Below are 17,607 nucleotides of genomic sequence, written 5' to 3'. Positions count from 1 at the left end.
GAGGAAGACAGCAAGTCAGGCAGTATCAGGAGGGAGAGGAAGACAGCAAGGCAGGCAGCATCAGGAGGCTGGGTGAACACAGCAAGGAAGGCAGCATCTGGAGGGAGAGGAACACAGCAAACAGGCAGCATCAGGAGGGAGAGGAACACAGCAAACAGGCAGTATCAGGAGGGATAGGGACACAGCAAGGCAGGCAGTATCAGGAGGCTGGGAGAACACGGCAAGACAGGCAGTATCAGGAGGGATAGGGACACAGCAAGGCAGGCAGCATCAGGAGGGAGATAAACACAGCAAGGCAGGCAGCATCAGGTGGGAGAGGAACACAGCAAGGCAGGCAGCATCAGGAGGGAGAGGAACACAGCAAGGCAGGCAGCATCAGGAGGGAGAGGGACACAGCAAGGCAGGCAGCATCAGGAGGCTGGGGGAACACAGCAAGGCAGGCAGTATCAGGAGGGAGAGTGACACAGCAAGGCAGGCAGTATCAGAAGGGAGAGGGACACAGCTGAGCAGGCAGCATCAGGAGGGAGAGGGACACAGCAATGCAGGCAGCATCAGGAGGGAGAGGGAAAACAGCAAGGCAGGCAGTAACAGGAGGGATAGTGACACAGCAAGGCAGGCAGTATCAGGAGGGAGAGGAACACAGCAAGGCAGGCAGTATCAGGAGGGAGAGGGACACAGCAAGGCAGGCAGCCTTAGGAGGGAGATAAACACAGCAAGGCAGACAGCATCAGGAGGGAGAGGAACACAGCAAAGCAGGCAGTATCAGGAGGGAGAGGAACACAGCAAGGCAGGCAGCATTAGAGGGGAGAGGAACACAGCAAGGCAGGCAGCATTAGGAGGGAGATAAACACAGCAAGGCAGGCAGCATCAGGAGGGAGAGGAAGACAGCAAGGCAGGCAGTATCAGGAGGGAGAGAGACACAGCAAGGCAGGCAGTACCAGGAGGGAGAGGAACACAGCAAGGCAGGCAGTATCAGGAGGGAGAGGGACACAGCAAGGCAGGCAGCATTAGGAGGGAGAGGGACACAGCAAGGCAGGCAGCATCAGGAGGGGGAGGACCACGAGGTAAAAACAATGACTGCAGATGCTGGAAACCAGATTCTGGATTAGTGGTGCTGGAAGAGCACAGCAATTCAGGCAGCATCCAGGGAGTTTCAAAATCGTCGTTTCGGGCAAAAGCCCTTCATCAGGAATAAAGGCAGAGAGCCTGAAGCGTGGAGAGATAAGCTAGAGGAGGGCGGGGGTGGGGAGAAAATAGCATAGAGTACAATGGGTGAGTTGGGGAGGAGATGAAGGTGATAGGTCAGGGAGGAGAGGGTGGAGTGGATAGGTGGAAAAGGAGCGAGGCAGATCGGACAAGTCCGGACAAGTCATGGGGACAGTGCTGAGCTGGAAGTTTGGAACTAGGGTGAGGTGGGGGAAGGGGAAATGAGGAAACTGTTGAAATCCACATTGATGCCCTGGGGTTGAAGTGTTCCGAGGCGGAAGATGAGGCATTCTTCCTCCAGGGGTCTGGTGGTGAGGGAGCGGCGGTGAAGGAGGCCCAGGACCTCCATGTCCTCCGCAGAGTGGGAGGGGGAGTTGAAATGTTGGGCCACGGGGCGGTGTGGTTGATTGGTGCAGGTGTCCTGGAGATGTTCCCTAAAGCGCTGTGCTAGGAGGCGCCCAGTCTCCCCAATGTAGAGGAGACCGCATCGGGAGCAACGGATACAATAAATGATATTAGTGGATGTGCAGGTAAAACTTTGATGGATGTGGAAGGCTCCTTTAGGGCCTTGGATGGAGGTGAGGGAGGAGGTGTGGGCACAGGTTTTACAGTTCCTGCGGTGGCAGGGGAAAGTGCCAGGATGGGAGGGTGGGTCGTAGGGGGGCGTGGACCTGACCAGGTAGTCACGGAGGGAACGGTCTTTGCGGAAGGCGGAGAGGGGTGGGGAGGGAAATATATCCCTAGTGGTGGGGTCTGTTTGGAGGTGGCGGAAATGTCGGCGGATGATTTGGTTTATGCGAAGGTTGGTAGGGTGGAAGGTGAGCACCAGGGGCGTTCTGCCCTTGTTGCGGTTGGAGGGGTTGGGTCTGAGAGCGGAGGTGCGGGATGTGGACGAGATGCGTTGGAGGGCACCTTCAACCACGTGGGAAGGGAAATTGCGGTCTCTAAAGAAGGAGGCCATCTGGTGTGTTCTGTGGTGGAACTGCTCCTCCTGGGAGCAGATATGGCGGAGGCGGAGGAATTGGGAATACGGGATGGCATTTTTGCAAGAGATAGGGTGGGAAGAGGTGTAATCCAGGTAGCTGTGGGAGTCGGTGGGTTTGTAAAAAATATCAGTGTCAAGTCGGTCGTCACTGATGGAGATGGAGAAGTCCAGGAAGGGGAGGGAGGTGTCAGAGATGGTCCAGGTAAATCTAAGGTCAGGGTGGAATGTGTTGGTGAAGTTGATGAGGTGGCGCCAATGCAGTCATCAATGTAGCGGAGGAAGAGGTGGGGAGTGGTGCCGGTGTAATTACGGAAGATCAACTGCTCTACGTAGCCAACAAAGAGACAGGCATAGCTGGGGCCCATACGTATGCCCATGGCTACCCCTTTGGTCTGGAGGAAGTGGGAGGATTCAAAGGAGAAATTGTTAAGGGTGAGGACCAGTTCGGCCAAACGAATGAGAGTGTCGGTGGAGGGGTACTGTTGGGAACGTCTGGAGAGGAAAAAACTGAGGGCTTGGAGGCCCTAGTCATGGCGGGTGGAGGCGTAGAGGGATTGGATATCCATGGTGAAGATCAGGCATTGGGGCCGGGGAAACGGAAGTCTTAGAGGAGGTGGAGGGCGTGGGTGGTGTCTCGAATGTGTGTGGGGAGTTCCTGGACTAAGGGGGATAGGACAGTGTCGAGGTAGGTAGAGATGAGTTCAGTGGGGCAGGAGCATGCTGAGACAATGGGTCGGCCAGGGTGGTCAGGCTTGTGGATCTTGGGAAGGAGGTAGAACTGGGCAGTGCGGGGTTCTCGGACTATGAGGTTGGAAGCTGTGGGTGGGAGATCTCCTGAGGTGATGAGGTTCTGTATGGTCTGGGAGGTGATGGTTTGGTCATGGGGGGGTGGGGTCATGGTTGAGGGGGCAGTAGAAAGAGATGTCCTCGAGTTGGCGTTTGGCTTCAGCGATGTCGAGGTCAGTGCGCCAGACTACCACTGCGCCCCCTTTGTCCGCTGGCTTGATGGTGAGGTCAGGATTGGAGCAGAGGGATTGGAGGGCTGCGCGTTGTTAGAGGTTAGAGTGGGGGAGGGGGGGTCGACAGGTTGAGGCGGTTAATGTCCCGGCGGCAGTTGGAAATGAAGAGGTCGAGGGCAGGTAATAGGCCAGCACGGGGTGTCCAGGTGGATGCAGTGTGTTGGAGGTGGGCGAAGGGGTCCTCGGAAGATGGGCGGGAATCCTGATTGTGAAAGTAAGCTCGGATGTGGAGGCGACGGAAGAATTGTTCGATGTCACGGCGTGTATTAAATTCATTGATGCGTGGACGGAGGGGGACGAAGGTGAGTCCTTTGCTGAGGACTGATCGTTCGTCCTCAGTGAGGGGGAGGTCTGGGGGGGATGGTGAAAACTCGGCAGGGCTGGAAGCTGGGAGCTGGTGTGGGTATAGAGCTGGGAGTGGGGTCGGAGCCAGTACCTGGAGTGGGTGTGATGGTGGGGGGAATGGGGGTGGAGTCATGAGCAGGGGTAGTGTTCAGCATCAGGAGGGAGAGGGAACACAGCAAGGCAGGCAGCAGCAGGAGGAGGGATTGCGTTGATGCTGCCTGCATTGCTGTGTTCTTCCAGCCTCCTGCCTCTATCTAGCATTGCTACATAGCCAGGCTTTACTGACCAGCCCTAATTGTACTTGGTGTTTTCTTGGCAACTGATACTTTGGGTCAGGAGTCACATATGGGTCTGATTGGATAGGGACTTGAAATTTCCTCCCTAGTGGGTCATAGGACAAACAGCATACCATTCAGTTCCTTGAGCAGCACCTGCTCTCTTAGCAGCCCAGTTTCAATTCTACCATCAAACTGTCTGTGTGAAGTTTGCACATTCTCCTCATAGATGTGTAGCTTTACTTCAGGTGCTCTGCTTTCCTCCCATCGTCGGTGTGCAGGTTAGGTGGGTTGGCCATGGGAAATGTGGTGGTACAGGGATAAGATAAGGGCCTGGTTTGGGTGGACTGCTCTTCGGGGGATTGGTGCAAATGGGTAATGGCTGAATGGTCTCTTTCTGCATGGCAGGGGGTTCTATGATTCAAACACTCTACCCCAGAAGACTATGGAGATAGTCTTTGAGTATGGTTAAAGATTTGATTAACTGTGGTGTACAGGATTATGAGATGAGCAAAAAGGCATTGAATTGTTCAATCAGCTGTGATTATACCCTTATCATGACGTCTGTCATTCTATGAAATCCGGGGTAAGCTGTAAAATTGACTCAACTTTTTCATCCACATGGGGAAGCTTTGAAGAATTTCTGACCAGAACTTCAGCTGATCAGATGCATTTGGTGAAATGTTTCTTACACAGATTATTTTCTTCCATTGCAGGAAAGAGAGAAAAGCCTGAAAAAGGAGTGAGGCCCCTCATCACATAACTTCACCCTCTGCAATGTTTTGCAATAATTCTGCAATTTGAAAATGAGTTTTTAAATCACAGGTTATTTTACATTGATGTGTAGGTTAGGAAAATGCAAAATTGAATAATATTAAAATCTTTATTAATCAACATTGTTCAAAATAGTTGAATCTTGTGGCTTTATTCTCAATTTCCCTGTATCTCACATATATATAGAGAGAAAACAGGCTCTGATGAAGGAATTTGAGCAGTTAGGGGCTAAATGAGAAAGCAGAACCAAAAATACACAATCTCCCGATTATTATGTGAGCCACAAGCTAATTGATAACGCAATTAAAGAGGTAAGCAAATGGCTCAAAGATTGATGTGGGAGAAAATGTGTTTGAATTCATGGGACATTGACACCAAGGCTAGGGAAGGAGATAGCTGTTCCAATGGGATGGGCTCCACCTGATCACGCTGGGATCAGAGTCCTGGTGAATTGCATAACTGACACTGTTAGGGCTTTAAACCAAATAGTGGAGGGGTGGGTTTCATTGCATAGAAAATTATAAAATCAAAGATAAAGGAGAAGGTGGATTGCAGGTTAGTGATTGGACAACTACTATCAAGAAAATAAAAGGGACAAAATGTTTGAAAGTCATATTGTACCATGGAACGATAAGAGTTTGGGCAACTCAATAATAAAACAATAGAGTCATAGAGATGTACAGCACGGAAACAGACCTTTGTGTTCAACCCGTCCACGCCGACCAGATATCCCAATCCAATCTAGTCCCACCTGCCAGCACCCGGCCCATATTCCTCCACACCCTTCCTATTCATATACCCGTCCAGATGCCTCTTAAATGTTGCAATTGTACCAGTTTCCTCCACTTCCTCTGGTAGCTCACTCCATACACGTACCACCCTCAGTGTGAAAATGTTGTCCCTTAGCTGTCTTTTATCTTTCCCGCAAGAGGATTGTAATCCGTGTACACAACCGTCTCTGACACATTGTTCTGACATACCCATTAAAATGTAAGGCCATACCAAACTCAATAGTTCCTTTTCAATTGTGGAGTATTTCCTTTGGTGGATGTGGAGTTTCTTTGAAAAGTAACCACCTGGCAATTCAATCCCATCCTCATCTTCCTGGAGTACAGCTCCAATCCGATGTCACTCGCATCGATAGTGACTTTAAAAGGTTTTGAAAAGTTTGGTGTAAGTAAAACTGGTTTGGTGGTTAATATTGATTTCAAATGGTCGAATGCCTCCTGACGTAGTTCTGTCCACCGAAACTTTGTGTTCTTCTTCAGCAAATCGGTTAACAGTGCCACCACACTGCTGAGGTCTGGAACAAACTTCCGATAGAATCCGCTGAGTCCAAAGAATTGAAGCACCTCTTTCTTAGAGTTTGGTTGTGGAAATTCCTCAATAGCCTTCGTCTTTGTGTTCCGAGGGGTCAACCTTCCTTGACCAATGTTATGTCCCAAGAACATCACCTCTGCTTTTGCGAATCTCATTTGGTTTAAGTTTATTACCAGTTTTGCTTCTCGTAATCGTTCAAAGAGCTCTGCTGCTGTTCCATGTGATCTTTCCAGGACTTATGTATTTGGAAAGGAAAGGACTGATTAGGGATAGTCAACATGGCTTTGTGCGTGGGAAATCATGTCTCACAAACTTGATTGAGTTTTTTGAAGAAGTAACAAAGAAGATTGATGAGGGCAGAGCAGTCAATGTGATCTATATGGACTTCATAGAACATAGAAGTATACAGCTCAGTACAGGCCCTTTGGCCCTCAATGTTGCGCCGATCCAAGCCCACTTAACCTACACTAGCCCACTATCCTCCATATGCCTATCCAATGCCCGCTTAAATGCCCATAAAGAGGGAGAGTCCACCACTGCTACTGGCAGGGCATTCCATGAACTCACGACTCGCTGAGTAAAGAACCTACCCCTAACATCTGTCCTATACCTACCCCCCCTTAATTTAAAGCTATGCCCCCTTGTAATAGCTGACTCCATACGTGGAAAAAGGTTCTCACTGTCGACCCTATCTAAACCCCTAATCATCTTGTACACCTCTATCAAGTCACCCCTAAACCTTCTTTTCTCCAATGAAAACAGCCCCAAGTGCCTCAGCCTTTCCTCATACGATCTTCCTACCATACCAGGCAACATCCTGGTAAACCTCCTCTGCACCCGTTCCAGTGCCTCCACATCCTTCCTCTAGTATGGCGACCAAAACTGCACACAATATTCCAGATGCGGCCACACCAGAGTCTTATATAACTGCAACATGATCTCAGTGCTCCGGAACTCAATTCCTCTACCAATAAAAGCCAGTACGCCATATGCCTTCTTCACCGCACTATTTGCCTGGGTGGCAACTTTCAGAGATCTGTGTACATGGACACCAAGATCCCCCTGCTCATCCACACTACCGACCATTAGCCCAGTACCCCATCTTTTTGTTACTCTTACCAAAGTGAATCACCTCACATTTACCTACATTGAACTCCATTTGCCACCTTTCTGCCCAGCTCTGCAACTTATCTATATCCTGCTGTAACCTGACACATCCTTCCTCACTGTCAACATCTCCACCGACTTTCGTATCATCCACAAACTTGCTCACCCAACCTTCTAGCACCTCCTCCAGGTCATTTATAAAAATGACAAACAGCAATGGTCCCAAAACAGATCCTTGCGGAACACCGCTAGTAACTGCACTCCAAGATGAACCTTTACCATCAACTACTACCCTCTGTCTTCTTCCAGCCAGTCAATTCCTAATCCAAACCTCCAACTCACCCTCAATGCCATACCTCCATATTTTTTGCAGTAGCCTACCATGGGGAACCTTATCAAACGCCTTACTAAAATCCAAATACACCACATCTACCGCTTTCCCCTCGTTCACCTCCTTAGTCACCTTCTCAAAGAATTCAATAAGGTTTGTGAGGCACGACCTGCCCTTCACAAAACCATGCTGACTATCCTTGATCACATTATTCCTATCCAGATGTTCATAAATCCTATCCCTTACAATTCTCTCTAAGACTTTGCCCACAACAGAAGTGAGACTCACTGGCCTATAGTTACTAGGGTTATCCCTACTCCCCTTCTTGAACAAGGGAACCACATTTGCTATCCTCCAGTCTTCTGGCACTATTCCTGTAGACAACGAGGACATAAAAATCAAGGCCAATGGCTCTGCAATCTCCTCCCTTGCTTCCCAGAGAATCCTAGGATAAATGCCATCAGGCCCAGGGGACTTATCTATTTTCACCCTTTCCAGAATTTCCAACACCTCTTCCCTACATACCTCAAAGCCATCCATTTTAATTCATTGTGACTCAATATTCAATTCGGCAACAATGTCCTGTTCCTGAGTGAATACTGACGAAAAGTATTCATTCAATGTCTCCCCAATCTCTTCAGCCTCCACACGCAACTTCCCATTACTATCCTTGACTGGACCTATTCCTACCCTAGTCGTTCTTTTATTGCTGACATACCTATAGACTTCAGTCAGGCTTTCGACAAGGTTCCCCATGGGAGACTGATTAGCAAGGTTAGATCTCATGGAATACAGGGAGAACTAGCCATTTGGATACAGAACTGGCTCAAAGGTAGAAGACAGAGGGTGGTGGTGGTGGAGGGTTGTTTTTCAGACTGGAGGCCTGTGACCAGTAGAGTGCCACAAGGATCGGTGCTGGGCCCTCTAATTTTTTTCATTTACATTAATGATTTGAATGTGTGAATAAGAGGTAGAGTTAGTAAGTTTGCAGATGACACCAAAATTGGAGGTGTAGTGGACAGTGAAGAAAGTTACCTCAGATTACAACAGGATCTCGACCAGATGGGCCAATGGGCTGAGAAGAGGCAGATGGAGGTTAATTTAGATAAATGCGAGGTGTTGCATTTTGGGAAAGCAAATCTTAGCAGGACTTATACACTTAATGGTAAAGTCCTAAGGGAGTGTTGCTGAACAAAGAGACCTTGGAGTGCAGGTTCATAGCTCCCTGAAAGTGGAATCACAGGTAGATAGGATAGTGAAGAAGGCATTTGGTATGCTTTCCTTTATTGGTCAGAGTATTGAGTACAGGAGTTGGGAGGTCATGTTGTGGCTGTACAGGACATTGGTTAGGCCACTTTTGGAATATTGTGTGCAATTCTGGTCTCCTTCCTATCGGAAAGATGTTGTGAAACTTGAAAATTTCAGAAAAGATTTACAAGGATGTTACCAGGGTTGGAGGGTTTGAGCTATAGGGAGAGGCTGAACAGGCTGGTGCTGTTTTCCCTGGAGCGTCAGAGGCTGAGGGGTGACCTTATAGAGGTTCATAAAATCATGAGGGGCATGGATAGGATAAGTAGACACAGTCTCTTCTCTAAGGTGAGGGAGTCCAGAACTAGAGGGCACAGGCTTAGGGTGAGAGGGGAAAGATATAAAAGAGACCTAAGGGGCAACTTTTTCAAGCAGAGGGTGGTACGTGTGTAGAATGAGCTGCCAGAGGATGTGGCGGAGGCTGGTACAATTGCAACATTTAAGAGGCATTTGGATGGGTATATGAATAGGAAGGGTTTGGAATGATATGGGCCGGGTGCTGGCAGGTGGGACTAGGTTGGGTTGGGATATCTGGTCGGCATGGGCGGGTTGGACATAGGGGTCTGTTTCTATGCTGTACATTTCTGAGTCGATGACTGGAACCTCCTTAGTGCAGATGGTTTGGATAAAGCCGTTCTGTCAGGTGTGTTCAGGAGGGTTTCCTTACTCAGTATGTAGACAGACCGACAAAGGGAGAGGCCATTTTGGATTTGGTGCTCAGCAATGAACCAGGACAGGTGTCAGATCTCATGGTGGGAGAACAGTTTGGTGACAGTGATCACAACTGCCTCACATTTACCACAGCTTTGAAGAGAGAAAGGTGCAGTTACCAAGGGCAGATATTTAATTGGGGAAAAGGAAATTATGACACTATCAGACAGGAGTTGGAAAGTACAGGCTGGGAGCAATTGTTCCACAGAAAGGGCACAGCAGTCATGTGGAGACTATTTAAGGAGCAGTTGTTGCGAGTGATGCAAGAATTTGTCCCTCTGTGACAGGTAAGAAGGGGTAAGATTAAGGAACTTTGGATGACGAGAACAGAGGAACTTCTTGTCAAAAAGAGGACCAGTGGGGTTCTGTCCTGGTCCTCACCTACCACCCCACCAACCTCCATATACATCGTATCATCCGTCGTCATTTCCGCCACCTCCAAACGGACCCCACCACCAGGGATATATTTCCCTCCCCTCCCCTATCAGCGTTCCGAAAAGACCACTCCCTCCGTGACTCCCTCGTCAGGTCCACACCCCCCACCAACCCAGCCTCCACTCCCGGCACCTTCCCCTGCAACCGCAAGAAATGCAAAACTTGCACCCACACATCCCCCCCTTACCTCCCTCCAAGGCCCCAAGGGATACTTCCATATCCGCCACAAATTTACCTGCACCTCCACACACATCATTTATTGCATCCGCTGCACCCGATGTGGCCTCCACTATATTGGGGAGACAGGCCACCTACTTGTGGAACGTTTCAGAGAACACCTCTAGGACACCCCCACCAACCAACCCAACCACCCCGTGGCTCAACACTTCAATTCCCCTCCCAATCCACCAAGGACATGCAGGTCCTTGGACTCCTCCATCGCCAGACCATAGCAACACGACGGTTGGAGGAAGAGCGCCTCATCTTCCACCTAGGAACCCTCCAACTACAAGTGATGAACTCAGATTTCTCCAGTTTCCTCGTTTCCCCTCCCCCCACCTTGTCTCAGTCAAATCCCTCGAACTCAGCACCACCTTCCTAACCTGCGATCTTCTTCCTGACCTCTCCGCCCCCACCCCACTCCGGCCTATCACCCTCACCTTGACCTCCCTCCACCTATAGCATTTCCAACGCCCCTCCCCCAAGTCCCTCCTCCCTACCTTTTATCTTATCCTGCTTGGCACACCCTCCTCATTCCTGAAGAAGGGCTTGTGCCCGAAACATTGATTCTCCTGTTCCTTAGATGCTGCCTGACCTGCTGCACTTTTCCAGCAACACATTTTCAGCTCTTATCTCCAGCATCTGCAGTCCTCACTTTCTCCACGAAGTCCCCAGAGCTAGACCAGATTTATCCAAGTCTGCTCCGTGAAGCGAAAAAGGAGGTTGCTAAGGTGCTGGCGAAGATCTTTGCCTCCTCACTCTCCGCGGAAGTCCTACCAGAGGATTGGAGAAAGGTGAGTGTTGTTCCTCTTTTCAAGAAGGGTAATAGGGAAATCCCTGGTCAGTCTTGCATCTCTGGTCAGCAAAGTGTTGGAAAGAATTCTGAGGGATAGGATTTATGACTATTTGGCAAAGCATAGTGTGATTATAGGCAGTCAGCATGGCTTTGTAAGGGGTAGGTCATGCCTCAAGTCTTATTGAGTTCTTTGAGGAGGTATCAAGACAGGTTGATGAAGGTCGAGCAATGGATGTGGTGTGTATGGATTTCAGCAAGGCATTTGATAGGGTTCCCCACGGTAGGCTCATTCATAAAGTCAGGAAGTATGGGATACAGGGAGATTTGGCTATCTGGATTCAGAATTGTTTGGCTGACAGAAGGCAGAGAGTGGTTGTAGATGGAAAGTATTCTGTCCGGAGGAGTGTTGAGTGGCGTCCCGCAGGGCTCTGTTCTTGGGCCTCTGCTCTTTGTAGTTTTTATTAATGACTTGGATGAGGAGGTTGAGGAGTGGGTTATTCATTTTCAGATGACACTAAGGTTGGAGGTGCTGTCAATAGTTTTGAGGGCTATTGCAGGCTGCAGTGCGACATAGACAGGATGCAGAGCTGGGCTGAGAAATGGCAGATGGAGTTCAACCTGGATAAATGTGAAGTGATGCATTTTGGAAGATTGAACTCGAATGCTGAATATAGGATTAAAGGCTTGATTCTTGGCAGGGTGGAGGAACAGAGGGATCTGGGTGTGCAAGTACATAGATCCCTCAAAGTTGCCACCCAAGTGGATAGGGTTGTTAAGAAAGCATATGGTGTTTTGGCTTTCATTAATGGGGGGATCGAGTTTAAGAGCCGTGAGGTTTTGCTGCAGCTCTACAAGTCCCTGGTGAGACCACACTTGGAATATTGTGTTCAGTTCTGGTCGCCCTACTATAGGAAAGATACAGAGGCTTTGGAGAGGGTGCAAAGAAGGTTTACCAGGATACTGCCTGGACTGGAGGGCTTGTCTCATGAAGAAAGGTTGAATAAGCTCGGAGTTTTCTCTCTGGAGGAAGAGAGGAGACCTGATTGAGGTATACAAGATAATGAGTGGAATAGACAGAGTCAATAGTCAGAGACGTTTCCCCAGGGTAGGATTGACTGGTACGAGGAGTCATAAGTTTGAAGATATTAGGAGGAAGGGAGAAAGGAGACATCAGAGGTAGGTTCTTTACGCAGAGAGTTGTGAATGCATGGAGTGTGTTGCCAGCTGTGGTGGTGGAAGCAGAGTCATTGGGGACATTTAAGTGACTGCTGGACATTCACATGGATAGCAGTGAGTTGAGGGGTGCGTAGGTTAAATTATTATATCTTACATTAGGATTAAACCTCAGCAAACATTGTGGGCTGAAGGGCCAGTTCTGTGCTGTATTTTTCTATGCTGTGTACAATTGTGTAATTTGTATTGCTCATGTAGCACCCTTGGTCTTGGAGGAACACTGACTTGTTTTTACTGTATCAGTTGTATATGGTAGAAATTATAAATAAAAACCACTCTAACCTAAACCCACGTATCCCAGAAATTCCAGAGAGATTGATTGATTGATCTTCAGTTACGTAACTGCACGTCATCAGTTCAGTCAGTTTCAATAGACAATAGGTGCAGGAGTAGGCCATTCGGCCCTTCGAGCCAGCACCACCATTCATTATGACCATGGCTGGTCATCCTTAATCAGTATCCTGTTCCTGCCTTATCTCCATAACCCTTGATTTCACTATCCTTAAGAGCTGTATCCAACTCTTTCTTAAATGAATCCAGAGACTGGGCCTCCACTGCCCTCTGGGGCAGAGCATTCCACACAGCCACCACTCTCTGGGTGAAGATGTTTCTCCTCATCTCTGTCCTAAATGGCCTACCCTGTATTTTTAAGCTGTGTCCTCTGGTTCGGGACTCACCCATCAGCGGAAACATGTTTCCTGCCTCCAGAGTGTACAATCCTTTAATAATCTTATATGTCTCAATCAGATCCCCTCTCAGTCTTCTAAACTCAAGGGTATACAAGCCCAGTCGCTCCAATCTTTCAGGGTAAGGTAGTCCCACCATTCCGGGAATTGACCTCATGAAACAACTCAATAGCCAGAATGTCTTTCCTCAAATTTGGAGACCAAAACTGTGCACAATATTCCAGGTGCGGTCTCACCAGGGCCCTGTACAGTTGCAGAAGGACCTCTTTGCTTCTATACTCAATTCCTCTTGTTATGAAGGCCAGCATGCTATTAGCCTTCTTCACTACCTGCTGTACCTGCATGCTTGCCTTCATTGACTGGTGTACAAGAACACCCAGATCTCTCTGTACTGCTCCTTTACCTAACTTGACTCCATTTAGGTAGTAATCTGCCTTCCTGTTCTTGCCACCAAAGTGGATAACCACACATTTATCCACATTAAACTGCATCTCCATGCATCTGACCACTCACCTAGCCTGTGCAGGTCACCCTGTAATCTCCTAACATCCTCCTCACATTTCACCCTGCCACCCAGCTTAGTATCATCAGCAAATTTGCTGGTATTACTTTTAATACCTTCTTCTATATCATTAATGTACATTGTAAAAAGCTGCGATCCCAGTACTGATCCCTGCGGTACCCCACTGGTCACTGCCTGCCATTCCGAAAGGGAGCCGTTTATCACTACTTTGTTTCCTGTCAGCCAACCAACTTTCAATCCAAGTTAGTACTTTGCCCCCAATGCGCCCTAATTTTGCTCACTAACCTCCTATGTGGGACTTTATCAAAGGCTTTCTGAAAGTCCAGGTATACTACATCTACTGGGTCTCCCTTGTACATCCTCAAAAAATTCCAGAAGATTAGTCAAGCATGATTTCCCCTTCATAAATCCATGCTGACTCTGACCTATCCTGTTACTACTATCAAGATGTGTCGTAATTTCATCCTTTATAATAGACTCCAGCATCTTTCCCACCACTGAGGTCAGACTAACTGGTCTATAATTTCCTGCTTTCTCTCTCCCACCTTTCTTAAAAGTAGGACAACATTAGCCACCCTCCAATCCGCAGGAACTGATCCTGAATCTATCAAACTCTGGAAAATAATCACCAACGCATCCACGATTTCTAGAGCCACCTCCTTCAGTACCCTGGGGTGTAGACCATCAGGCCCCGGGGACTTATCAGCCTTCAGACCTAACAGTCTCTCCAACACCATTTCCTGTCTAATATAAATTCCCTTCAGTTCAGTCCTTCAGCCACTATTACATCTGGGAGATTGCTCGTGACTTCCCCAGTGAACACAAATCTGAAGTACCAATTCAACTCTTCTGCCATTTCTTTGTTCCTCGTAATAAATTCACCCGTTTGTCTTCAAGGGCCTAATTTTAGTCTTAGCCATTTTTTTTCTTTTCACATACCTAAAAAAGCCTTTACTGTCCTCCTTTATATTTTTGGTCAGTTTACTTCGTACCTTATTTTTTCTTTGCGTATTTCCTTCTTAGTAATCCTCTGTTGTTCTTTAAAAGCTTCCCAGTCCTCCGATTTCCCACTCACCTTTGCTATGTTATACTTTTTCCCTTTTGTCTTTATATGGTCCTTAACTTCCCTCGTCAGCCACGGCCACCCCTGCCTCCCCTTAGGATTCAAAGTTTGGGAGAAGATTTGTAGCTCGGGTGCTCTTTGTTGTGGTTCTGTTCGCTGAGCTGGGAATTTGTGTTGCAGACATTTCGTCCCCTGTCTCGGTGACATCCTCAGTGCTTGGGAGCCTCCTGTGAAGCGCTTCTGTGATGTTTCCTCCGGCATTTATAGTGGTTTGTCTCTGCCGTTTCCAGTTGTCAGTTCCAGCTTCCGCTGCAGTGATTGGTATATTGGGTCCAGGTCGATGTGTTTGTTGATAGAATCTGTGGATAAGTGCCATGCCTTTAGGAATTCCCTGGCTGTTCTCGATTTGGCTTGCCCTATAATAGTAGTGTTGTCCCAGTCGAACTCATGTTGCTTGTTGTCTGCGTGTGTGGCTACTAAGGATAGCTGGTCGTGTCGTTTCGTGGCTAGTTGGTGTTCTTGGATATGGATCGTTAGCTGTCTTCCTGTTTGTCCTATGTAGTGTTTTGTGCAGTCCTTGCATGGGATTTTGTACACTACGTTATTTTTGCTCATGTTGGGTATCGGGTCCTTCGTTCTGGTGAGTTGTTGTCTGAGTATGGCTGTTGGTTTGTGTGCTGTTATAAGTCCTAGTGGTCGCAGTAGTCTGGCTGTCAGTTCGGAAATGCTCCTGATGTATGGTAGTGTGGCTAGTCCTTTGGGTTGTGGCATGTCCTTGTTCCGTGGTCTTTTCCTTAGGCATCTGTTGATGAAGTTGCGCGGGTATCCGTTTTTGGCGAATACCTTGTATAGGTGTTCCTCTTCTTTTTGCAGTTCTGGTGTACTGCAGTGTGTTGTGGCCCTTTTGAACAGTGTCTTGATGCAACTTCGTTTGTGTGTGTTGGGTGGTTGCTTTCGTAGTTCAGGACTTGGTCTGTGTGTGTGGCTTTCCTGTAAACCTTTGTAGTGAATTCTCCGTTTGGTGTTATCTGAACCATCACGTCTAGGAATGGGAGTTGGCTATCCTTTTCTTCCTCTCTCGTGAATTGGATTCCTGTGAGTGTGGAGTTGATGATCCGGTGTGTGTTCTCTATTTCTGTGTTTTTAATGATTACAAAGGTGTCATCCACATATCTGACCCAGAGTTTGGGTTGAATTTGCGGTAAGACAGGGCGGCACGGTGGCACAGTGGTTAGCACTGTTGCCTCACAGCGCCAGAGACCCGGGTTCAATTCCTGCCTCAGGCGACTGACTGAGTTTGCATGTTCTCCCCGTGTCTGCGTGGGTTTCCTCCGGGTGCTCCGGTTTCCTCCCACAGTCCAAAGATGTGCAGGGTCAGGTGAATTGACCATGCTAAATTGCCCATAGTATTAGGTAAGGGGTAAATGTAGGGGTATGGGTGGGTTGCGCTTCGGCGGGGCGGTGTGGACTTGTTGGGCCGAAGGGCCTGTTTCCACACTGTAAGTAATCTAATCTAATCTAATCTAATCTAAAAAAAAACTGTTTGTTCTAATCTTTGCATTCCCGCTTCTGCTATGAGTCCAGAGATGGGTGAGCCCATGGGTGTGCTGTTGATTTGTTCATATATTTGGTTGTTGAATGTGAAGTGTGTTGTGAGATACAGATCCAGTAGTTTGAGTATGCAGTCTTTGTTGATAGGTTCCCCGTCTTGTTGTCTGTTCTGTATGTCCAGCAGGTTGGCTATTGTTTCTCTGGCTAGGGTTTTGTCGATAGAGGTGAACAGTGCCATTATATCGAATGAGACCATAGTTTCTTCCTTGTCAATGTGTATATTTCTGATGATGTCCAAGAATTCCTGTGTTGATTGTATAGAGTGTCTGGATCCGCTGATCAGGTGTTTCAGTTTCTGCTGTAGTTCTTTAGCCAGTTTGTGTGATGGTGTCCCTGGTAGTGATACTATGGGTCTGAGTGGGATGTCTGGTTTGTGCACTTTAGGTAGTCCATAGAATCTGGGGGTGTTGTTGCTTTCAGGTTTCATTCTTTGTAGGTCAAACCTGGTTATCTGTCCGTTTTTTTTGTAGGTTCCTCAGTGTGTTGTTTATCCTATTGGTGAGCTGTGGGGTGGGGTCAAACTCCCTCTTTTCGTAGGTGTTGGTATCTGCAAGTAATTGTTACGCTTTTTGGATGGACTCTGCTTTGTCCAGGATGACCGTCATTCTGCCTTTGTCTGCTGGTAGTATGATTATGTTCTTATCGTTTCTTAGTGATTTTAGTGCTTCCCTCTCCTTGGTGTTGAGGTTATGTGTTTGTCTTTTCCTTGTTATCAGGGATACGATACTTTGTCTCACTGTTTGTTGTGTCTCTTCTGTCAGTCCATTGTTCCTGAGTGTGCATTCTAGTGCTGCTAGGAAGTCTGCTGTCTTGGCGTCCCTGTGGTTGTAGTTGAGTCCCTTAGCCAGTATTGTTCCTTCCATCAACTTTGGCACACTCTGGAAACACAGAGACCACGACAACACGCTGTCTCACAATCCTGGTACACACCAGGATTTGCTGCAGCTGCCCAAGCCTTGCTGTTACAGTGTCTCATCTACCTGCAGAACAACACAGGAAAGCCTGCTGTCAGGTATAACCACTTACCAGCTCCTGAGGAGCCTTTCAGCCACTTGTAGATGGACTTTGTTCACATGCTCCAACAACAAGATTGCAAATACATTCTTGTCATCATCGACATGTGGGGAATGCTTCCATCCATTTAGAGAAGAAGAAAAGGGTAGTGCACGGGCTGTGGGAAAATGCCTCCTAAGGGATGTCATCCCCAGATTCAGGGTCCCCAGTAACACAGAAAGACAGGGGACTCGCTTCACTGATCAGCTTACGACTGGTATGAACGAGGCATTGGGGTTACTGTGGAGACACCACATCCCCTACCAACCCCAGACATCAGGCATGGTCAAGCAGATGAATGACACCCTTAAAACCACACTGAACAAGATCCCCCAAGACACAGGACTGACCTGGCCAGACGCCTTGCTGTAACTCTTTACACTATACGTAGTCAAGCAAACCGCACGACCGTACTCACCCCTTTTGAGGTGCTCATGGAGTGACGTACGCCCACCACTACCAGGTCCCCAAAGCTCTCCATGGACACAGCCCTTCCCCTAACACAAGAGGCCTTGCTGAATTATGTACAAGCCCTCAGTAACAGCATTAATGTAAAGCATGACCAGGCCAGAGCCGTGCTGCTCACACTCCAAACACTGCCCATTCA

At 48.1% G+C, this 17,607-nt stretch overlaps 1 protein-coding gene across 1 annotated transcript in view; it reads left to right on the top strand.

The window, feature by feature from the left end:
• LOC148142215 (microtubule-actin cross-linking factor 1, isoforms 6/7-like) overlaps positions 1–17,372 on the top strand; it is a 205,417-nt gene extending 188,045 nt beyond the window's left edge. The window contains exon 10 of the mRNA XM_087976988.1: positions 16,779–17,372. Coding sequence (XP_087833114.1) covers positions 16,779–17,372 — 594 coding nt within the window. The remainder of the gene's footprint in view (positions 1–16,778) is intronic.
• The last annotated feature ends 235 nt before the right edge of the window (positions 17,373–17,607 follow it).

This window comes from Chiloscyllium plagiosum, unplaced genomic scaffold, assembly GCF_037043375.1.
Source record: "Chiloscyllium plagiosum isolate Xiang-an unplaced genomic scaffold, Cpla_swu_hap1 HiC_scaffold_30, whole genome shotgun sequence".
Classification (NCBI taxonomy): domain Eukaryota; kingdom Metazoa; phylum Chordata; class Chondrichthyes; order Orectolobiformes; family Hemiscylliidae; genus Chiloscyllium; species Chiloscyllium plagiosum.
Note: the sequence above shows the minus strand (reverse complement) of the source record. Positions and strands in the feature narration are given on the sequence as shown.